The sequence below is a fragment of the Crinia signifera genome, chromosome 5, assembly GCF_055691185.1.
Source record: "Crinia signifera chromosome 5, ASM5569118v1, whole genome shotgun sequence".
NCBI lineage: Eukaryota > Metazoa > Chordata > Amphibia > Anura > Myobatrachidae > Crinia > Crinia signifera.
The window spans coordinates 304,570,307-304,594,718 of NC_139221.1; the positions used below are offsets into that span (position 1 = coordinate 304,570,307).

The following is a 24,412-nucleotide window of genomic DNA, read 5'->3' on the forward strand; positions in this document are numbered from 1 at the left end:
TTCCGAGCTTCTACGGATTTCTCCGAACCGTGCTTTTAGCTCCTCAGGTGACAGTTCCAGTTTGGTACCCTTTGTGGCTCATTTGCTGTACACTGTAGAGCCGTAACTAGGGGTGAGCTAGGGGGTCAGGCGACCTGGGCGCAGGATACGAAGGGGCATTAGAGGAGGAGTAAGTTGTCTTGTGCTCTGCTGTAGGACCCCGTGCTACATTCAGCAATCCCCGTCCCCCCACAGCAGGCAAAGAGTGAGGCAGCGATAGAAGGCTTCCCGGGTGGCAGTAACCGCGACAGCAGAGGGGATAGCGTGGGGTACCAGCAGTGCAAAAGCAATGGTGGGGAGGCATAGAGGATGGCAGCCACACTTAAGTAAATCATATTATGCTGTGTATTATAGCTATTTGCTGATTGAGCGGCTTGTATAATGCAAGCTCTAGAGTACATATACCAATGGGTAGATGCCGCTCCTGTGTTTTTTGTGGGGGTTTTTTTTGGTGGGGGCACCAAATTCCTTCCTTGATCTGGGTGCCGGAAACCCTAGTTTCGGCCCTGCCCACTGACCAGTCTATTAGCCAATTATATTCAACACAACATTCTGTGCATTCTGTTTTAGAGTGCTATTTGTTTGTTTTTCATAGTGCTTAATCGCATGCTTACATTATTTCCAGCACCACCAGGAAGACCACGATCTCCTCTTGAACCGGGAAGACCAACAATACCACGAGCACCGAGAACACCAGATGGACCAGAAGTACCTGGGGCTCCCTAAACCAGGAGATAAACAGAAGATTATTATGACAATTTTCCATACTAGATAACTAAAACATGTAGCATAATTACGTAGGGCATATAACCAGATATCTCATTTATATATGGGGGTATAACCAGGAGCAAATACAGAGATATAACCAGATAACTGGAGCATATGGCCAGATAAACGGAGTATATACAGGCATATAACCAGTTGACCATAGCATTTCCAGGGATATAACACAATAACTAGAACATATTCATGGATATAACCAGATAACGAGAACATATATGGGTATATAACCAGATCACCAGCGCTTATACGAGGATATTACTAGATAATTGGGGCACATACGGGGATATAACTAAATTACTAGAGCATATGCGGCCATGTAAACAGATAACTGCAGCATATATCCAGAAAACAATGCATATATGGGTATATAACCAGATTATCAGAGTATATACTGGCATATAACGAGACTACCAGAACATATACGGGCATATAACCAGATAACCGGTGAATGTAACTCTATTTACAACCAAAAAGAGGGTTATATGTCATAAAAAACCTGCAAGTAGGTCTAATGCAATATGCACAACAATATATGCATGAACAATGAGTTCTAATGTCACAAAACCCCTCAATAATTTATAATATGCTTATAATGTACAGTGGTGAGTACATTATTTTTGTATAATAATTAAAGCGTAACTTGTTCAAGACAGCATTTATAACAAAGCTTCTTAATTATCCAGTGAAATGAATTATACCATTTCACCTTTTACACCAACAAAGAAGTTCTATTACAAAAAAAGTTTAAAAATAATACAACTATAAAAAATCTATAATTGCACTGTTGGATTGTCAAAGGTACAGTGAAATTGTCTACACACTGTGGGATCATGTACAGTTTTAATCTGATGATAATCATGATGGATCTCTCTATGTAGATCATACATGACCCCCTCAACTCGAGCACAAGTTACTATATTGTCACTTACAACTTGGCCAGCTTCTCCAGAGGGACCTTTATCTCCAGCAAGTCCTTGTGGACCACCGTGACCTTGCTCACCAGGGCGCCCAACTGGGCCACTGTCACCACGTGCACCTCTTGGACCATCTTTGCCAGCTGGTCCAGTTGCACCAGAAGGACCGACAATGCCCTACAAGAGAAAAATTCAACATGTAGCTTGAATTGCATTAAGATGTGACAAAGGTAGACGGATCATCAGGAATTCACATAAAAAAAAATTAAACTCATTTTTAAAACTCTTATCAAGTGCTACAGCTGTATATTTCAGTAAACATGTTGTGTGTGTGTAGGAGTACAGAAAATGTTTTGGAAATTCTTCATACGGATAAAAAGAACTTGGAGCCATAGTGAGATTGAACTGTCCTCACCGACCTCCAGCAATTCTTTCTATTTGTATATCCACATATTTTTTTGCTATGTGTAATTGTAAAACTGTTGCTCTAAAAAAAAAAAATCACTATTTTTGTATCATCTATTGTTTGTCTATCATCTCTTATTTTCCTCTGATCATTGAGAAGATTCCAAGAAGCTACTCTGGAAAGAAAGTTGCCCTCACGGATCGTGTGACTAAGTTCATGTGACTATACACCTACTTCTGAATTGCCGAAGCCATCTCTTCTGAGAACACCAGTTGACCCACTGGAGTGCCAGAACAGACATGGGTCAATCACCGAGACAAAATCCCTAGATATAGATGGATATGCCTAGTCTAGGCCTAATAGGTGTAGAGAAAAAGGTCACAAAATGCACTTACAGCTGGACCGGGGGCTCCTGCTCTTCCAGCAGCGCCAGGGAATCCAGTTGCACCCTGCAGGTGAAGAAAAAATAAAGGATTGAATGAGATATCAAGCTAAAACGTGGCACCATACAGAGGACAGAGTTATTGAATATCGATGTGTGGACTTACGGAGGGACCGTTGTCACCGCGAGCTCCAACACTTCCGGCAGGACCGTTGGGACCCTATAAAAAACAATAAAGACCAGTTAGTAATAGAAAAGGATCTAAAGCACTTACTTCAGGGGACAACTGAGACATAGCCAAAACGGCAACTCTACAGCCAGGTCATTTGTAAGATGGAAAATCCCATCAGTTTTGTGCAGCGACCAAATGACCAAGACTAGGGAATGTTTGAACATCACAAACATCTTATTACATGGGACCAGTTAATATATTACATTGGGAAAAAGATCTGAAGGTAACTTACTGCAGGTCCGGAGGCACCAGATTGACCAAGAGCACCAGGTCCACCAGCTTCTCCTTTGGGTCCCTTGGCTCCTCTATCTCCCTTAGTTCCGGATTGTCCAGCTGCACCCTTTTGCGAAAAAACATGACGTCTGTTTACTACATTTTATTACATTAATTAGAGAAGGTTGAGGTTTTTAATACCAAGAAATTGCACTACTTACAGGAGGTCCAGCAAAACCAGTGGAACCAGCAGGACCAGCTTCACCACGTTCACCCTGTAAAGAGAGAAATTATTAAAAATTAAAATCATTGCTTCGTGCTTTTCAGCTATGCCAATTTATTTTAATTTCATAATGCGTTTCACTTACAGGAGTACCACGAGAACCGGGGAGTCCGGAAGGACCACTGGGACCAGATTCACCCTAAAGAGTAAAAACAAATATTAAGGCAAAAGTTTCATCACAATTCTGAGACGGATTGAAGTTTTATGTTTTAGAGCAAGGTCCTCACCCTGTCTCCAGGACCACCAGCGGGACCAGGAGCACCAGCAGCACCAGCGGGACCCTATGGGAAACAAATTAAAAGAACATAGACCGTGTCAGGGGGGAGACATTAAACTTGAATGCACCTGTAAGGAAATAAATAAAAGATAAAGATTTGGGGTGGTTTCTGCCCTTTGTTAAGGGAACTATAAACGTCTAAACAAGCATATAAAATTTTTTCAAAAATGTTGAAGTTCCTCCAAAAAGTTTGTTTGTAAATACATTCCACTATAATAAAATAAGAGGTTATAGATTATGGACAAGATGTAATGAACTCCGAATTGAGGATGCTGGCCCGAATAATTCTAAAATAAAACATGGTACAATTCAGAGATGATCCTAGGCCCTAGGGCCATCTTAATGTATGGGCTCAATGGACAGCTGCCCAAAGGCCTCCCAATTCTAGATGCTTTCGAGCTATGGCAGACCGGCTTGTGGGCATCTGCTCCCTGGGCATCTAGGGAGGCAGAAGAGAAAGCTGCCTGGTTGCTCTTATTGTGAATCATAAGCATGTTCTTCCTTCTTCCCAGCCCGCAGCCAGACAGTGACTGGCTTTCCACATGCTGATTGGTGGACAGCTGGGACTATCCACCAACCAGAGTGCTGATAGCCGTTCAGTGTATGGAAGCAAGTGGCGAGATGGCATAGGACCACAAGAATGGATGTGGAGGGGTCCCAAATGCATTGCTTTTGCCTGGGGCCTTCAATGCTGTTAAGATGGCCCTGTATGGTGCTCCAACTTACAGAGATATAAACCTTATATGTAAAACCTAGGGTTGAACATGGTTATTCCAGTCCATAATTTTGCTCTTGAGAGATTTGAAATGTAGATTAAATTGGGTGCCACTGGGTCCGTCTATCACAAATGTTGTACTTAATGCAGGTGGCCGCTGGAACTTCTAAGATCCCAACTCCACATGTACACTTAAGGTTCTGGAATGCGGGTATTGGTGCCAGTGTGGGATGAAGGGGGTGCACTACATCGAAGTTTTGCCCAGGGTGCCAAAAAAACCTTACAACGGCCCTGCACCTCAGTAGTGACTGAACACTTATAGAGTGTTCTTATATATTATGGCATTACAGTTGAGAGTACAAAAAACTCCAGTTCTTCTTTTAAATTGTATGACTTTTTGTTATGCTATATATTACATATAACAACGGAGAGATAATGTGGAGAGAAATAAAGTACCAATTACACATTTTTAAAACACAGCCTATAAGGGGAGTTATTCATTGTGGCTTGTTAAGCTGCGTAAATTTGCTGCTGACTGAGAGGTTAGATGCCACCGGCCAGGCAAACTAACTCATGCCCCCCTTCCCCGAGCCAATGGCCGCATTTGAATGCCAATGGATGTGTACTCGCATGCGAGTGTACGGGGGAAGAATCATTCGATGGTCGGCGACTATCGAATGATTGTTCTACTCCTTCACAAATAAAAGTCAGTCTAGGCGGACTTTTATTTACGTGCACCTGGACGATGACCGGGTGGGCGGCTGACGTCCTGTGACATCCTGTGGCACCAGGCGCCTGTGCTGAGCAGGCAACGGCTAACTAGTGTCCTCAGGGGAACATCCAGCGTTTTCATGGGGACGAACCATAATAATAATGAGCGTTCCTCTGCTCTGGGCCGATGTCCACCCCCCCCTCCCTCCCCTACCTGCGTGAAAGCCTTGGCAAGTGTGATACTTGCCTAAGGCTTTTGCACTGCGGGTCTGCACATGCGAATATTCACCGGTACGCTTGCACAAATGCAAGCCAACCTGAAACACCCCCCCCCCCCCAAAGTTGCAGATGGATGGTAATTGGTTGATAATTTATGTCTCTCAACTTTATCTAATAAATAAATAAGAGAGATAGAGAGAGAGAGAGAGAGAGAGAGAGAGAAAGATCGCTTAGTGTGGTCTGTTCATGGAGCAGTGAAAAAATGGAGAAATGAGCCAGCGGAGAAGTTCCCTACGGTAACCAATCAGCTGCTATGTATAATTTTATAGAATGCGTTTGATAAATGTTATTTCAAAGCTGATTGGTTGCCATTAGGACTCCCCTATTTTCACTGCTTTGTGAGCAGCTCACATCTGTATTTCAAAACTTTACAAAACTGTTATGAAAATATGTATGGCGATTTCTAAGAGATACAGTAGTTTCAATATAAAAGTGTGTGGTAATGCAGATCCTTGACTATACAAGGTTATATAGTGTTTATTACCAAGAAGAAGAAAAACATGTTAATGACAGATAATGGAATTAAAGAAAATGAATATATTGATGTGGGTAAAAGGAAATGGAGGAGTCAAGAAACATTTAACGCTCACCAATATCATTCATTAACAGAGCGGAGTAAGAAATGCAATATACTTACACGAGCGCCATCTCTTCCTGGGCTACCATATTCACCAGCATTGCCATTGTCACCCTGAAGAGCAGAAAAAAAACAACAAATTAGGATATCTGCATATCTTGATCATAATTTCATGTAATGGGATTTATGCTGCGTAGCTGGAAATGCTGCAAGACGAGCACGAGGAAGCCAATCACATTGTTTCTTGTAATTACTATATATTTGAACAAATATAGAACATAGACAAATGCATATGAAATAGTATACTGATGGCTATGGGCTGGATGTAATAATTATGGGTAAGTCTGGTGGCTGTGTTGGATGCCCAATTTTTTTTTTTTTTTAATGGGCGGTCATTTAAAAGGTATGACTTTGCCTTGGTATGGCTTTGCCCCTCACGGCTGTCCGATTCACAAATCATTACATCCCGCACGTTATCTCATAGTATTGGAGGCACTTATCTCTCCGCAGATACTAAGAGACCAGTCTAATTAGGACATTTGTCCGCAGCTGCATTCACAACCTGCAGAATTGTCCTGCAATGTTGTGATTGCTCATCTATGGAAGAAATTGGCTAAGAACAGACATTATTATGTATATGTGCCAAAGAGATATGTCCAACAAATTTACCTTTTCACCTTTGGGTCCTGGAGTTCCAGCTGTGCCTCTCTCTCCGGGAATGCCACCAGGGCCTGGGGGTCCGACACCTCCGTTCAGGCCAGCAGCACCAGGCTCTCCCTAAAAACAGAGGAGTCACATCATGTTACCTCTCCAACCGAAAATCGAAAGTATCATAGACGATGACATGGTTGCAGTTCCTATTTAGTACTATTAGAACTGTACTAACAATGAGCTAGTAATGATCATCGTGCTTTACCACATGATAATCACACACTAGTACCATATAATTATATATCAATCCCTCTTAGTCATAAAATTATTTTAATTACTGGACCCCTTGCTTTCAAGCATTTGTAAGTTGCTACCTATTGTCTCCCCCTCTTAACAGCTTATCCCGCGGTTGACCACTAGAGGCTCCCTGTTTATCCAACTCCCTACCCAGCATCATCGGAGTCTCCTTAACCTACAATATCTTTAAAGTGTTGCCCGTTTATCGGCACATTCATTTTTTCTCTCCCAAGCAAGTCATGTACCCATAGCCAGCTATATTTGTCATCTCTCCACTTAATGCCCCTCCCTTCTATCAAAATTGCCTCAATGTCAATGTACATTGCTTCCTGTTTTGTAATTAATAATTTACAATATTCAATGAATAATACGACATTCCTAAACAAAGAATATTATTAAAACAGTAGCAATGAGAATATTTATAATAACTGTGAGTATTATCGTGAGTATTATATTATCACATAATTGTCACTGGAGACTATTGCTGAGTACTATCCTGTTTGTAGTCTTGCTTATTATCCACTTTAGTGCAAAATTCGTGGGTCCTCAAAAAGATCTTTTGATCACTTCTGAGTATTATTCAATTTTTACTGTACTACAAGTAATATCAAGCAAATATTATTTGTTACTACTAGTGGATGAATGCTTCGGACTGACCGTGACACCCAATTACACTAGTGCTCTGCCTATTGTGAATTTTTTATAATACATGACAATGGTAAAAGTACCTTGTTTCCATCTGGACCAGGAGCACCAGTTGGGCCGCGAGGTCCAAGAGCTCCTTGGGGACCAAGTCCACCACTCTCACCGGGAGCACCACGTTCACCCTAAAAAAAGATAATTTCATAGTATTAGCACCACAGTGTGCACAATGAGACAATACAGCATTCCAGGAAAGCACTGTGATTCATGTCCACAGAGATCTTGCCGTTAAATTAATTAATTGAATCAAAAATTCTAGTGGCCTAACCAACGTGGACATTTAGAACTTGTTGTGGAGTGCTCAAGGACAATAATTTATGTACAATGTATTTAAAGTAATACTTACTCTTACTCCAGCAGGACCAGAAGCACCAAAGTCACCAGGGCTACCCTAGAGAAAACAAGAAGAGGTACTGCATAAGTTTTTATGAAGTTAAAAGAATAAAGGGGCTACTGGGTTATGTCAGAGAATGTCCTACTTAATATTAGCTTGGACAAAGATTTGGTCAATGTACACGAGTGATGACAACATATTCGGGCCGCATAAGTTGCTTGTATTTAAGCCAATATCCTGGCAATTCCCTATTCGCCACTGAAAGTCTTCAACTCGCAAAACTTGTTCTTACGTACAGTAGTTAAAAACTATTGAAGAATACATATTACCAGGACAATGCTCCTTACTTGGATCATAGGAGGAAGTATGGGGCAGAGTTTAAGACCTGAGTAAATTGGGTCACATAGGATTACTGGATTTTGTCACATTAAAGTCATGACAGTCCTATCGTGATTCCACAAGAGGCCACACATTGTGGTTAGAGGTCACATAGTGATAATTGGATTAACAACAGAGAGAGCGTCCGTACCGCCCCAAAAATTTAGGTCATGCCGGTAGACATCACCATACAGAGATGGACTAACGTGCTACATTAGACTTCAGTAACAAGGCCCAATATGGGAACACTTGTGGAAAGGGTTGACAGAACACACTAGAGGGCTGCATTGGGCTCCAGATTACAAACATTGATCCACTAAGACCAGTCTGTCAACTGTGATATCTGGCAGTTAATTAATACGACAAGTTAACTTGCTACTTACTCTTTCACCGGGTTTGCCAACTTCTCCTGGAGGACCGCCGGGACCTGGCAGACCCTAACAAAAATGAATATAAAATTCTTAGACAAATGTATTGAAAATAGGGAACAAATGTACAGTGTATGATGCTAATAAGTTAATTGTTCTATATGTTTTCATGACTCTAATGTTTGAATATTGAGATGGATCAAAACTATTCCACAGGTCGATACCATAAGACCGACCAACACTGATTTAGATTTAGGTCAGCCAGAGTCTGGAATTTAGAACTCTATCACAAAACATACATTGGAATCATCAAAATTGTGTCTGTAGAAAGTGCATGCAACCAGGATACTGCACATTCTGAGTATAAATACTTATATGTAAGTAATACAGTATAGAAACAATGACTCGTTTTACAGTATATCTACAACGATCGTCAGTCTCTCGATATTGTGTATCGGTGAAGTGGACAGTTGTGTAAAATCTTACCTGGAAACCTGGGGCACCAGATGGACCTTGTTCTCCTTTCTCTCCTTGATTACCCTATGGATCAGTCACAGGGAATATATATTAGATTTTATGCCTTTTCTGTTGCAAGATGGTTTTTAATAATTCATTATTTTTGGACATCTATGTTGCAAGTGTACCAAGCTGCTATACACAGTTGAGGGAGGAAATGTTGTGGGCTGGGCAACTACCTATGAGAACGCAGTATTAGTTCCTTAGGCAGCAGCGCCAATGACGTCACTGGGTGAATTTGCGATCAGCCCTCTGAAGAACATGTCATAGTTCCGCACACAAAACTTCTGCCCCAACAGTGTGCAGTGGATCTGTGCACTCTCGTAATAAGTTTTAAAATTAAAATGACTTACGCCAAGACCTGGGGGACCTTGGGCACCATTGTTTCCATCAGTACCAGGAGCTCCCTGAAAGCAAACATTAAAAACATTTAAAAGTATGTAAAAGCAAGTACCCATTAGATTTTTATCTAATTGAATAAAAACAATTATCTATGTTTAACCGTTAATACTATTTAACAATAACATACTGTAGCTAAGAGCTCCTTTAAATAATATCATTAGGAGCAGTTCTTTTTTGAAGATATTCACTCCCCTAGCTCAATTATAGAATCAGTTATGCATCTTACCCATTTAAATGAATATATTGTTGATGACATCTAGGCTACACTTAAGTTTACCCCTTCTGTAGGTATACAAGCCTCTAGTTGCAGGTATCCTTGCCAGTCTGAATTCATGTCCTACAAACCATGATCATAGGTCATACTTACTCTGTTTCCAGCAGAGCCTTGGCTTCCCCTCTCTCCGTTCTTGCCAGGTTCACCCTAAAAGAGGAACAGATAAATAGCATCAACAGAAATATTGGCTTCGCCATAGACAGGTTTGACCATTGTTCGTCTTCCAATTGTGATACATTTCTGCCCAAGCTGGACAGCAGGTTTACTACTTCTACTTACATTTGGCCCTTTGGGTCCGGGGAATCCAATGCTGCCAGGTTCACCTCTAGCGCCAGCTGGACCAGCAGCACCGGGGCGACCCTCAATACCTTGGGGACCCTGGAAGATAAATCAAAAAATGTTAAGTCACAGTACAAAAGGGTTACATTAATGGTATAGATGGACACAGGTTGCAGAGGATATCTATTAGGAAAAGCCGATTTTGATTTCAGGTAGCGTTTAAGGTTTGACCTGGCTGTACATGACATAGCTATGCCTGGACCACAAACCATGTGACATAAGATCTGTTCTAACCACTAGCCATTAGCCACAGAGCAGAATAAATAATGGGTAGAGCCAATCAGTTGTCTTCTCTCATTCTTATTTGCTGATGTAAGAACATGGTATTGCCTATACGTGGCATCTCTATCCTTGCCACCTGTATGCCATGCCTGCTATACCTAATGGCAAATCCTGCAGTCCGTTAAATGTGTGTGTCTATATGGCATCTTTTGCAGTGCAACTTTGATATTCATGTTGATGCTGTATGCAAAATAAATTTGTGTATTTGTTGTTTTATCTGACTAGCGAACCAGAAATTCTAACCACTAGACCATCATCTTATTGCTGTCGCCCAATCAATGCCTGGTTTTAAAACAAACAAATGGTAAAATATTACGATACATGTAAAATTGTAAACAACTTACAGCAAGACCTTCTTTTCCGGCAGGGCCAGTACTTCCAGCGAAACCGGGTAGACCCTAAGAAATAATATTTGTTTAGCAAATGATAACTGCTATTTAGCAGACAAGTAACTCTAAACATTAAGTATTAAAATAATGGTTATTTTAACAGTATATCATTGATATCTACAAATTCTGAACAAATCACTAATTGACTAAGTTCCATCATATTGCCTAATTATCTCTTGATAACAAGTATAAGAAATGCATCAAAGATCTCTTTTGCAGAGATGCTCTCACATTCTATTAGATAGAGTGATGTTTTGTATTTTAAATTCTTATTGAATGTTATTACTGATTGTTTCTTAAGTTATAGAGAACTTTACTTACTCTTGCACCAAGAAGACCAGCCTCTCCTGGGCGGCCGGCATCTCCATTTGGTCCTCTTGCTCCGGAGGGACCAGAAGCACCACGGTTACCGGGTGCACCCTATTAAAGGTAAAAATATGGTTGAAAACCTGTTTCGGCAGGTAAATAAAAAGTTGTAGCAAAGATAATTTTCAACTGAACCAACTTACACTTCCACCAGCTCTACCATCGGGTCCAGGTAGTCCACGAGTTCCAGGAACACCCTACAATAGCCAAAACACTAATTAGGAAATGGAGAGCTACATTTAATTTGACCAACAGCTTTTTCTAAACAATATATCTTTAGACAATTTTGCTAAATTAGAAAACTGCAGTTGATAGCCGATTTTGAGTTTTGATCATCACAGAGGCCATCAAAAAAAAAACCCATGAAGATACACTGTCCATGGTCTACTGTCATCCCACATAAACAGCTGGAACTCTCTTTAAACAAGCCTATTGTAATTGTAGAACCTCTCTTGAATATTTATTAATACTTTAAGAAGCTTATAATAGTAATTCAGTTAGGCAGTGTCCAGAAAAGTTGGTGCATACATACTCTAATTCCAGCACTTCCAGGAGGGCCAGATGATCCAGGTTCTCCGTTGGGTCCTCTCTTTCCTTCTTCTCCATGAGGGCCAGCAGAACCTGCAGGTCCAGAAATACCCTGCGCAGAAGATAACCCCGGATGAGTAACAGAACAAGCTATGGTGTGAAAACCAGTTGAGATATCTAGTGATACTTACAGGTTCACCTTTAGCTCCAGTGTCTCCTTTTCCACCAGCAACACCGGGGTCTCCCTGTGATGTAGGTTGTATTATTAGTTTGGGTACTTTAAGAGTAGGAGAGTTCACACATTACACATTATGCAGCTTGCTATGACCATCTTACTTACAGCAAGTCCTCTACCACCAGATGGGCCAGCAGGACCAGGAGGTCCAGGAATACCACGAGCTCCAGGCAAGCCAGGGGCACCAGCTACACCGGGAAGACCCTTAAATGACACAAGATCACATATGTCATGACATATATATTAAAATACAGTGTAAAGTAATCTTTCTGTAGTCATTGGCCTACGACAGGAGACAGTCAGTTTCTCCTTCACCCCACAATCCTGAAGCCTCAAACAATGGCTGTCTGAGGAGTTAATATTGATTTTTACTATGGGGTAACTGAAGGCCAGAATGACGATGGAACAAAGAATTCTATAAGCGCCACCCATTCAGAGATTTACATGCAGCGGTTATCAGGAAGAGCGTTCCTTATGGCGAAATGTCTTGTGGAGCTTTATGTTTGCAAATGAATGGCTTATAAATCTATGCAATGTTTTTTTGTTTAGAAAACTAGCATTGGGTTTAAATACTATAATATTAATATTATAATAATATATAATAGACATGTTTTATTAATGGGTGGAAAAGGGACTTGGTTAATAGAATCTGGGTAAATGGATACTTACAGCTGCACCTTTAGCTCCGTTCACACCATTAGCACCAGGATTGCCCTATAAAAAAAATAAAACACATATATAATGATAATTATCAGGCAAAACTGTTATCTACATGTCCGAACTTCTTTTGTAGAATCCATGGAACACTTACAGCGGGTCCGACTGGTCCCAGAGAACCAGGGGGTCCGGGTTCGCCTCTTCCACCAGCAGCACCAGATGGGCCAGTACTTCCTGAAGGTCCTACTTCGCCCTTAGAGATAAAACAATAATAATTGTTATTGCACATAAAAGCAATGTCAGGAAACAATCATGTGAGCTGAACATATTGACATTAAAATGCTGCCTATGAACTTGCTAAAAAAAAAAATTAAATGATGTCACCAAACTGCCCTGATGTCACATTAGGGGAATTGGTAGGCTGTAGTTCATGAGACTCTTGATTCTAGCCCAAATGTAAGATATAACATGATATAAGATATAACATGTTACAAGAAGTAAATAATTAATTATGTCGTTGTATAAATATATGCTGGTTCTCAATATGTTATATTTATCTGAAAATAATAAAAATGAACAAATCATTTTCTAAATTTAGAGGCTTATTTACTAACATCATGCTAAGTGCTGATAACACCAAGGTTCTATCTAACATTTTTCTGAAGTAGAAAATCAAATCAAACATTGAGTTAGTTGTTACTGGTTACAGCACAATTCAACACCCAACACTGTTTTCCCAAATAAAGCAAGAAATGTGTTATATTAATTAATATATCAGGTTCAATAAAAATGCTAAAACGGAATATGAAATTTTCAACTACATATTTACAAACAAACTAGAACTAAATCGGTTTACTAACTATGATAGGAAATTAAATTAACTTTTTCAATGTAAATATTGTTTTTTTGGCCTGTAAATCATCATGATTCCAATAGTTCTGTATTATTAGGTGACTATATTTTAAAATTGTAACATATTTGTAGAAAAAAAATGTTTATTTTGGGGAAATATAGTAAAGTCTACTTCTGTTATAGTCATGTTGTGTAACTTAAATCCAGACCGAATTGGGCAACTTACTTTAGCACCAGGAGCACCGGGGAGACCGGGAGCACCGCCTGAACCGATTGGGCCCTGTAATGACACAAACAAAATAATTAAAGATAAAAAGAATCAACTTTGTTTCCTAAACAGTTTTAATCAAGAGCTCCGCCCAGTACTGATATTATGCAATAAGATTTTACAATTATAAAAGACCATTGTTTTACTTCAATTATATGAGTATTTTAAACTATTGTATATAATTAATGCCAAATCTAAAATATAATTGATGCATATGTCTATATACAGTATATAATCGTTATAAAATATATAAGTGTATACTTACAGCTGGACCGACTGGGCCAGAGCTGCCATCACTTCCGCGAGCACCCTAATTAAATAAAATGTTCATGTTACTCATACAGGGCAATAATAAATACATATTACACATAAATCTTAATGTCTATAAAAAGTTTGATTCAAAATGTATAAATTATTGAGTATTAAGTTGATGATCTCAGTGACTAAATGGGATTTTTTTGATCCACTTACAGCTGGGCCAGAGGCTCCAATGCGACCTCTCTCGCCGGGGAGACCACGAGCACCCTGTGAAATTAAGAAGAGGCATTAATTAATTATTATTAATAATTATTATTATAGAATGTGCACAAAGAATGGTTGGTTGGTGCGCTAAATGGCTTTAGTGGAGAATAAAAACAAACAGAGTCGAGAATCCTCAGCCAAGGTTGCACAACCAATGGGCATGACTTTAGCAATAGGGCCAGGTGGCATGCTAAGTACCTATTTGCCTTACTTACTGGACCTGTTCTGTACCTGATACTGGAGGGAAAGTCCAAAAGACTAGATGACTGCATTACATCATCAAGCCCCGTCCACCATTGATAGATGGCGCACTACATTCTGGTATGCCAATTGCATCATCATGGCTAAACATTCCACTTGATTAACAAGTAAGATAAGCGGGATGTCTGGAGAGAAGGCTAGTATCACTTACTATGATTTTACTTCTTTACAAGTTAATCCTGCCATCTATATGATTTGTACATGACTATAGATAATTTACGGTATATATCAGATTAAGTTATGAATTGTTTTCTCATTCTCCCTTGTTTTAGATCTTTATACTGTATATAAAGAGGACAGTTATTGCTTTTATTAACATGTGATATGTGACCACAACAGCGGCAGGAGAATACAGAGAATAGACTAGAAAGGAAAATTCTAATTAGCACAAATTAAAGGGAGGAAGTCACCAGGTGGATAAGCATAGAATTTATAACTATCATATTATAGTCTTGCGACCACAGATTAGTCTTGAGAATTATGTATGAATAAAAAAAGACAGAACAATTTCAGACAAACCCTAATTATAAATAAACAAACGTGTACTTACAGCCTGGCCTGGAGAACCGTTTTCACCGTTAGCACCATTTTCACCCTGTAAGAAACAACAATCGCAATTAATGACATAAATAAATAGAAAAATAAATCCATGTATGGGTAAATCAATGAGTTTCAGCTATATAAATCTCATTGCATGTTATACATGGAGTGTCGGTCAACCGGCTCCCAATTGCCATTTTTCAAACACATGGCAGTTGGGGGCTGATGGACTAAAACATCATTTATCTTATGCAATGAGTTGTAAATAGCTAAAGGTCATTGATCAATGAGCCCCATAGTCTTCTAAACGAAAGCTCAAAGGTATCATGTCATCTTGTCAAACATATATCAATAGGTTGAATATATTTACCGGAATATTTGAAACTAGATGTGTCCTTTCATTGTGTACCTTTGGTTTGTATAGTAACTTCAGTGTGTGCATGTGGTTATGGCGTGCCTATTTGTGGGGGGGTTCTGATGCAACCATGTATCAGAATCCCATGCATGGCACTTAGATCACACTGCAGATAGGCAAGAGAAAGCTTATTTGGGCAACAGTTACCTTGACACCAATAGCGCCATTAGCTCCCTTTTGACCGTTATCACCAGAGTGTCCCTAAAATAACAAATAAAGACAATTAGATTACATAACAGCCAACAAGATACATTCTGTTCAGTAGAGATCACTAAGACATTAAGCTGGCCCAAAATGAGCCAATACGGGCGAAGCAGCTGGCCACTACTAAAAGTATGTTTTTTTGCAACCGATTGGGGAAGACCTGGTCATTTGGCAACGTACAGTATAATATGACCCATCATTGTTCTCAGAGATAGGCGTGAGTTGGGCACTTTATGTTAACAGTCTAATAATGTCAACATTTCACTTGTCAACCTTTGAAGAATATCAACCTGATGCCTGATGACATTTTAACAATGTCAACATCTTAACTGTTGACATTGACATTATGAATTTCAACATTGTTATTGTCAACAGTTATATTGCTATTGGACTACATCCGATAGGGGAGTAGACTTATTAATTATGGAGGAGGAGCAGGCGCAGCTGGACTGATCTCTAAAGCCTTTTGCACATTCCAAAGTCAACAAAACAGACCAGGAAGTTGCGAAAGGTCATGTGCACGTTATACGCGCTGAACAGCAATACGCACAATTGCTCAAACCAAGGGCGGGATATAATATAGTCTACCTTGTGACTGCCCCTTTAAGATAACAGCCAGCAACTTGCACATTTGCCAAACTCTACTTCATTACACCCCGCCTATATTGAAATATTTGGCCCCGCCTCCCCCTGGTTTCTCTTCGCAACCCATGTTACAAATAGCCAATAATATTGCAGCACCTGCAGTTGGCAAATATATGTAGTCTGACACTCACTCTAATGCCTTTGAATCCGGGGAGACCGGGAGTTCCTGGGAAACCGCGAGCACCCTGAAAAAGTAATCAGAGGGTAAATTATTAGCCACAGAATTTACAGTCAGATATGTGACAATCTTTATATGCATTGACTTGTTTATATGCATTTTGTGTTTTATATATTGTATTCATTTACCACCACTACCAACATTTTGTAAATGGCTTAATGGCTTCCATCACAGTCCTCAATAACACAAATAACTACTCTCTATTTCCATGCTCTAGATTATTTCTTACAGTGATATGCCTTAGAGCAGGGCTGGGCAATTGCGGCCCTCCAGATGTTGATGAACTACACATCCCAGGATGCTTTGCATTAGTTTTGCTATGTGGCCATGCTGAAACTGATGAAAGGCATGCTGGTATGTGTAGTTTATTAACATCTGAAGGGCCGCAATTTCCTTAGTCCTGCCTTAGAGCGTTTCCACTAAACATGTTATATTGCATATATACTATAAACTACGGAGGTTATTCTGGTTTATGTGAATTTGCACGCAGTGCTCTTTTTGCTCATTCCGCATTCGCATCGTCCGCAGTGCGCATGTGCAGGTTTGATCACGCGCGTGCACCCTTGGGAACAGAAATACGCTTGGGAATGAGTCCTACCAATGTAGGCCTGATGTGGGTGTTTCTGTGGGCGTGGCCTTTAAAGAGGGCAGAAATGGGCGGAAACTGGGGTGTATACAAGGGTGCTGCCCACAAGTGGTGGGTGGTGGCTTCGCAGCACTGTGCGAACACTCGCAGTGCTCGAGCTCAAAATCATTCGCAAGAAAAAAAGTGACTCTCAGGCCTCACAAAGCAACAGCTTAGCGGACCAACGTTCACAAAAGCAATAAACAGGAACAATAGCTAAAATACATGCACCTACACACAATACTCACCCATGCACCATACATGTACCTGCACACAATACTCACCCATGCACCATACATGCACCTGCACACAATACTCACCCATGCACCATACAAGTTCCTCTCATTAACCAATTAACTAACCACATCTACACAATGCAGGCCAACGGTAAGCACACTAATGCACTTCATATCTAATATATATGTGTGCATATATGTAACACCTTAATATAATTTGCATGTGGACACTATCATTTGGAAAAAATTTTAAATTAGCTCCAATAAACACAATGAAATGAGGCACATAATGTCATTAAATAATTGGTTGATAATGGTTTGGCTGCGTGCGTGCGGGTGGAGTTGCGAATGGATTCACCCACAGAGGATATTCGCATGCACGCATGAACAGTGCCTGATCTTGCGGGGACGGCAATGTGCTTGTGAGCACACAACTGTGCGGGTAGTTTGTGGCCACTCCCATTTGAATACCATTGCTAACACTCACGTTCACATGTGGTGTGGGCGTTGCTTCGCAAACTTCATGCTGCAATTGCCGAATGTGCATGCAAACGAATCAACCTGAATAAGATCCTATGCGTAGTATTGCACAACGCCTAATGGTTAACAGGTAATCAGCATCTAGATAGCCTACAGTAACTGCTGATTATAATATGCTGCACATATGGAGACAGATACATATCAATCAGTGTGTGCGAAATATGTCATATCAAGGCGGATAAAATTATTCTGTCTTTGCAATGGCTAAGCAAAATATGCAGTGATATGTCTGAGTACACTGCTTATACCCTTTTGCAAGGCACATGTTAAATCTCAAACACACGTGTAGGGTGCTGTCATACCTGAACGCCAACTATGCCTCTCTCGCCAGGTCTTCCGGGTTTGCCAGGGTGACCCTAAACAGCAAAACCAATAGCTTGGTTATAATCACATAAACAAGTAAAACATTTCTAAGATATATTTACATCGTAAAGGCTGATTTAAAGCAATAAATTTATGATGCAGACACAATAAAGATAAATGTATGTAGTATTATTAACAAAACAGCCATAATCAGTTGGTTATACCCATAATGGTCTGCAATTAGCTCTATGCTACACCTATTATATTTTTAATTTGTTGTGCTATATACGTGAATGTCCTTATCAACTTGATATGTATACAGTATATATGTGTGTTTTTTTATTTTGTGGCTTTTTTGGGTTACATAATGATATAATTGTATGTGATAATAATTATATGATATAATAGAATGCTACATTTACATAAATAGTTATATAGGATGTGAAGGATAATGATATAAAATCTGGTCTCTATTTGTATCCGTATGCAGGTAGCGGGAAATGTTTATGCTATAAACCAGGTGGTGCGATGAATCAATTCTTTGGGATCTGTTGAGATATCTGACTGAGATATCTGACTGAGCATAGTATAGTAGCACAATATGGCTTATGGGGTACAGGGAAAATTGTCAATGTAGTAAATTTATTATGACATATTTACATGATAAAAAACTTACATCTTCGCCTTGTTTTCCTGCAGGTCCAACGGGGCCTCTGGAGCCTAATGGTCCCTAAAATTATAGAGTTATATTGAGTGAAGAAAGTCATGAGAATTTTCATCTATAAATTGTCAAAATGATAACTCTATTAATGGGATCTTACAGTTTGACCGGGTTCACCAGGCTCTCCGGGAAGTCCTTGGAATCCTTGAGAACCCTAAAAGAGAAAATAAAAGATTACAATGTCAATCACATATAACAAAAAGAAGAAAACACCTATACAGTACTTCAACCCCAGGTTCTAGATGATATCATCCCTTATTCTGGTATTACAGTAACCTTTATAACACAGCTACAGGTATATCACCCCATTTTCCAGTGCTCCATCACACTTATTTAAGTTACATCACCCTATATTCCATCATTTATTATCCTTCTTATCTGAGAGCTACATCACCTTATATATCAGAGCTACATCTCAGTGCTACATCATGTTATATCCCAGAGCTACATCATCTTATATCCCAGAGCTATATCACCTTATGTCCTAGAACTATATCCCCTTATGTCCCAGAGCTACATCATCCTATATCCCAGAGTTACATCATCCTATATCCCAGAGCTACATCATCCTATATCCCAGAGTTACATCATCCTATATTCCATCATTTATTATCCTTCTTATCTGAGAGCTACATCCCCTTATATATCAGAGCTACATCTCAGTGCTACGTCATGTTATATCCCAGAGCTACATCATCTTATATCACAGAGCTATATCAGCTTATGTCCCAGCTATATCATCCTATATCCCAGAGTTACATCATCTTATATCACAGAGCTACATCATCTTATGTCCCAGAGCTATATCACCTTATGTCCCAGAGCTATATCACCTTATGTCCCAGAGCTATATCCCCTTATGTCCCAGAGCTACATCATCCTATATCCCAGAGTTACATCATCCTATATCCCAGAGCTACATCATTCTATATCCCAGAGTTACATCATCCTATATCCCAGAGTTACATCATCCTATATCCCAGAGTTACATCACCTTACAGTATATCCCAGAGTTACATCATCTTATATCCAAGGTCTACATCATCTTAAATTCCAGAGCTACATCCAGGGCCGCCATTAGGGGGGTGCTGTAGGTACAACTGTCCCGGGCCTAGCCTCCCTGAGAGAGATGGAAGGGCTCAGGCAGGTCATTTTGCCCACCACACCCCACCCCCCTGACTGCCTCCACTGTGCTGCCTGTGCTGCGCTCATTGCGCTAAACTAACCAAGTCCCGGAGTGCAGGCTTCTTCAACTCAGGATGCCGGTGGCCAATTAAAGTGCTCCACTGGCTTTTGAGCCAATCAGAGCTCATGTACCATTACCCAATCAGAGCAGCTGCCAGTACGTGAGCACTGATTGGCTCACCAGCTGCTGCAGAATTTTAATATTCCCCAGCATCCTGAGTTGAAGAAGCCTGCGCTCCGGGACCTGGTTAGTTCAGCACAATGAGCGCAGCACAGGCAGCACAGTGGAGGCAGTCAGGGGGGTGGGGTGGGGTGCGGTGGGCAAAATGACCTGCCTTATATCCCAGAGCTGCCTCACCTTATATCCCAGGGGTAGCAGTTGATTTCCCGACAGTTGGGATCCCAGCACTCTCAATGCAGACACTGATATCCCAACTGTTCAAATGTCCGACAAGGATTCCAATGTCGGTATACTAACCATCAGGATCCTGGCCGTCGACAAATAATTCTGAACCCTATCCCAGGGCTACCACATCTTATGTCCCAAAACTACATCACCTTTTATCCAAGAGCTACATCACCTTATATCCCAGAGCTACATCACCTTATATCCCACCTTATAACCCAGAGCTACATCACCTTACAGTATATCCCATCTTATATCCCACAGCTACATCACCGCTACATCACCTTTTATCCAGGAGCTACATCCCCTTGTATCCCAGAGCTACATCATCTTATATCCCAGGTCAACATCATCTTATATCCCAATGCTGCATCATCTTATATCCCTGGGCTACCTCACCTTATATCCCAGGGCTACCTCACCTTCTATCCCAGAGCTACTGTACATCACCTTATATCCCAGTTACATTATCTTTTACCCCAGAGCTACATCATCTTATATCCCTGAGCTACATCACCTTATATCCCAGAGATACCTCCCAGTATATCCCAGGGCTACTTTACCTTCTGTCCCAGGGCTACCTCACTTTTTATCCAAGAGCTACATCACCTTATATCCCAGAGATACATCACCTTATGTCCCAGAGCTACATCACCTTATATCCCAGAGCTACATCACCTTATATTCTAGAGCTAAATCACCTTATGTCCCAGAGCTACATTACCTTATATTCCAGAGCTACATAACCTTATATTCCAGAGCTACATTACCTTATGTCCCAGAGCTACATCACCTTATATCTCAGAGCTACATCACCTTATATCCCAGAGCTACATCACCTTATATCCCAGAGCTACATCACCTTACTGTATGTCCAAAAGCTACATCACGCTAATGTCCAGGAGCTACATCACCTTATATCCCAGAGCTACATCACCTTATATTGCAGAGCTACATCACCTTATGTCCAAGAGCTACATCATCTTATGTCCTAAAGCTACATCACCTTATGTCCCAGAGCTACATCATATTATATCCCAGAGCTACATCATACTATATCAGACATATAAATCACCTCTTATCTAAGAGCTACATTGCCCCAAACCCTAGAGTTGCTACAGATAGAGCCGCTCTTGTTGTTTCCTCCAGCTCGCCATATCGGGAAAGCTTTCAGACGGCGGAGTCACGTGTGTGCCTCACACGCTGCCTCGTGCGCATGCACCCCATTCTTGGCGGACCTGGCACATGGTGGTAGTCGCGCCGAGAGCCACTCCAATGAGAGCGTCTCCATCTGTACATCATCTTTTATCCCAGAGCTACATCACCTCTTATGCAAACCCAGAGCTACATCACCATATATCAGAAAGCAATGTCACACCTGGGGTGGGATGCACTAATGGGGAAATGTGGTAAACCTAAATTTTTTAGGTTTTTACCGCATTTACTGATGCACTAAACTCCTCCTTTCAGTCGGTTACACCAGCTATGGCTGACATAGCCCTATAGAAGCCTCTTGGCCTTGCATAGTGCTGGGTGAGGGATCCAACACGGATCCCTCCTAGCATGCCCTGCGGCCGCCGGCGTCACTGTGTGCATGCACAGAGGGACTCCCGGTCAGACTCAGAAGTCCGGTTATGGGAGTGCATGGCAGAGGACAGCTCTTATCAGTAGAACTGTCCTTTGCGGTACATTATGATTGGTATGTGAAACCCATGCAATGTGTGGCTGGATGCAGCTGCAGAGTTTAGTGCATCCCGCCCCTTGTGCCAACGCTACATCACTCAATATCCCAGAGCAGGGCTGGACTGGCCACCTGGCACTTCCGTCAAATTCCAAAAGGACTTACGGTTTGATGGGTTGGTCTGCCCTAGAAGCCTGGATAAGCAGTGCTGCTTGGCCTCGTGGGCAAACAGAGACACTGAGGCCTGCTGCAAGGTCATGTCCCCCTTTCGTGTACGCTCATGCAAGAGCTATTATAGTGTCCCAGTGTGTCTCTGTACCAGTGCTACTGGATATCACCCCATACCCCGGAGCTACTGTACATCACCCCATATTGCAGGCCTATATTACCTCATATGTCAGAGCGACATGACCCCATATCTCAGCTACAGTACTGTACATCCGCCACATTCCAAAACAAAGAAATTATACAATCAGATAAAAAGTTTTGAGTCCAATCGAGAGTAGTATACTTACAGGGGGTCCTGGTGGTCCTGGAGGGCCTCTTGGTCCCATTATACCCTAAAAAAAACAACAATTATTTAATGATTTGAATGCGTGAGTACCCCTTAGCCCTCTGTATCAGCTCGTTGCTTCCAACTCTATCCTACAGTATTATCCCATTGTAACTTTATTCTGGATATACTTTTATCTGACTTTAATGAATGTCTGCAGTATACTGTAAATACATCCACCACCTTAATATAGCGGAGGACACAATTAGAACAAGGAGAACATAGCCTATAAATTCAATAGTATCATGGAGGCTTCAGTGCCTCGTGCCTCAGACAGACACTAGTTCCCAGGAAATTGATAGGCTACTTTCTTCTGATTAATGGAACATCTTGCAAAACAGTCTCTGCCATATAAGGAGGTGATAGTTTCAATGAAATATTAAAAACTAATATATTGATGCTGATCTCTTCTATAGATGTTTATTTTACCGTCCATACACCGACTCACCTGTGCTCCCATTTCACCGCCTGCTTTGGATGGATCGTATTGAGCAGCAAAATTCTGAAAAGATAAATATGACAAAAAATTATTTAAAGAGAGATTTTTGCATTTATAGAAATTAATCTTACAGTTATTTAAAGCACTATGGGGGGTATTCAATGTGGGATTCCGACTGTCGGAACATCTCAACAGTCAGAATTCCGGGCAGTGTTTAGCCAGCTCGCCTGCGACTTGACATGTTCCGCCTGTTGAGTGGCGAAAAGGGGGCATGTCATCGAAAACGGTCATGGATTGTGGAGAAACAGGCATAAATTTGACAATCCAGTCGTCAAAACAGATCTGACTGGTTTTAAAGTCGGATCTGTTTTGTCAAAATCCGCCTTCAATTATGTCGGGAAATGGCAGCATTGAATAGGCACAGAAGGCGCTAATTCCCCCGTCGGAAATGGAGACCGCGATTGAATACCGGCCTATGTAGTAAAGGTGTAATTTCAAACTAACTGAATAGTAGCTTTTTTCCCTCAGATGCCGCCAACATCAATACAACACGTGAATGAAAGTGAAATGTTATTTCAAGGTATTCTACAATATATATCCAAGGTCAATATTACTAAGTATTCAATCTAGAAAAATAATATTTTAAATTATTGCCTAGGATAACCCTATTAACATGCAAGAAACCTAGTTATCCAACAAAACTAACTGTCAAGGAACCCGGGTAACCAGCTAACTAATTAACTGGCAAAAATCCTGGCTAACTACTACTGTATATGACTATCTAACTGGCAAGAAAATGTGTAAATATCTAACCAAATACTCAACTGGCAAGGAACAAAAGATACCTGGGTAACTCGATAAACTAACTGGCAAGTAACCAGGTTAAATAACTAATTACTTACTAATTACTTAACTAACTAACTAGCTGACTAACTTAAGTAATCTGGGTAACTAGTTACCAAACTTATTAACTTATTAACAAGTAGACTGGGTAAATAGATAACTAACTTATTAACAAATAATCTGGGCAACTAGATAATTAACTAACTAACTAACTAACTAACTAACTAACTAACAGAAACCTGGGTAATGAGCTAACTCACTGGCAAGAAGCCAGGTTTAACTATATATATATATATATATATATATATATATATATATAACTGAAAAGAATCCTGGGTAACTAGCTAACTGGTGCGAAATATGGGTAACATGACAGGTGATTTACTGGATAACTAAGTAACTAGCTAGAAACATGGGTCACTAGTTAACTAGTTAACTAAAGAAACTAACAAGAATATCCTGTAAC

The 24,412-nt window shown here is 40.6% G+C and overlaps 1 protein-coding gene across 1 annotated transcript in view; it reads right to left on the bottom strand.

Annotated features, from left to right (window-relative positions):
* COL1A2 (collagen type I alpha 2 chain) overlaps positions 1 to 24,412 on the bottom strand; it is a 37,731-nt gene that overhangs the window by 7,682 nt on the left and 5,637 nt on the right. The window contains exons 5-40 of the mRNA XM_083189443.1: positions 23,113 to 23,166; positions 22,627 to 22,671; positions 18,940 to 18,993; positions 18,795 to 18,848; positions 18,118 to 18,171; positions 16,368 to 16,421; positions 15,535 to 15,588; positions 14,983 to 15,027; positions 14,121 to 14,174; positions 13,915 to 13,959; positions 13,608 to 13,661; positions 12,684 to 12,782; positions 12,542 to 12,586; positions 11,978 to 12,076; positions 11,829 to 11,882; positions 11,642 to 11,749; positions 11,253 to 11,306; positions 11,065 to 11,163; positions 10,699 to 10,752; positions 10,013 to 10,111; positions 9,827 to 9,880; positions 9,411 to 9,464; positions 9,028 to 9,081; positions 8,557 to 8,610; positions 7,808 to 7,852; positions 7,488 to 7,586; positions 6,481 to 6,588; positions 5,872 to 5,925; positions 3,480 to 3,533; positions 3,338 to 3,391; positions 3,191 to 3,244; positions 2,989 to 3,096; positions 2,691 to 2,744; positions 2,538 to 2,591; positions 1,752 to 1,913; positions 654 to 761 (exon numbers count right to left, since the gene is read on the bottom strand). Of these exons, the coding sequence (XP_083045569.1) occupies positions 654 to 761; positions 1,752 to 1,913; positions 2,538 to 2,591; positions 2,691 to 2,744; positions 2,989 to 3,096; positions 3,191 to 3,244; positions 3,338 to 3,391; positions 3,480 to 3,533; positions 5,872 to 5,925; positions 6,481 to 6,588; positions 7,488 to 7,586; positions 7,808 to 7,852; positions 8,557 to 8,610; positions 9,028 to 9,081; positions 9,411 to 9,464; positions 9,827 to 9,880; positions 10,013 to 10,111; positions 10,699 to 10,752; positions 11,065 to 11,163; positions 11,253 to 11,306; positions 11,642 to 11,749; positions 11,829 to 11,882; positions 11,978 to 12,076; positions 12,542 to 12,586; positions 12,684 to 12,782; positions 13,608 to 13,661; positions 13,915 to 13,959; positions 14,121 to 14,174; positions 14,983 to 15,027; positions 15,535 to 15,588; positions 16,368 to 16,421; positions 18,118 to 18,171; positions 18,795 to 18,848; positions 18,940 to 18,993; positions 22,627 to 22,671; positions 23,113 to 23,166 (2,448 nt within the window). The remainder of the gene's footprint in view (positions 1 to 653; positions 762 to 1,751; positions 1,914 to 2,537; positions 2,592 to 2,690; positions 2,745 to 2,988; positions 3,097 to 3,190; positions 3,245 to 3,337; positions 3,392 to 3,479; positions 3,534 to 5,871; positions 5,926 to 6,480; positions 6,589 to 7,487; positions 7,587 to 7,807; positions 7,853 to 8,556; positions 8,611 to 9,027; positions 9,082 to 9,410; positions 9,465 to 9,826; positions 9,881 to 10,012; positions 10,112 to 10,698; positions 10,753 to 11,064; positions 11,164 to 11,252; positions 11,307 to 11,641; positions 11,750 to 11,828; positions 11,883 to 11,977; positions 12,077 to 12,541; positions 12,587 to 12,683; positions 12,783 to 13,607; positions 13,662 to 13,914; positions 13,960 to 14,120; positions 14,175 to 14,982; positions 15,028 to 15,534; positions 15,589 to 16,367; positions 16,422 to 18,117; positions 18,172 to 18,794; positions 18,849 to 18,939; positions 18,994 to 22,626; positions 22,672 to 23,112; positions 23,167 to 24,412) is intronic.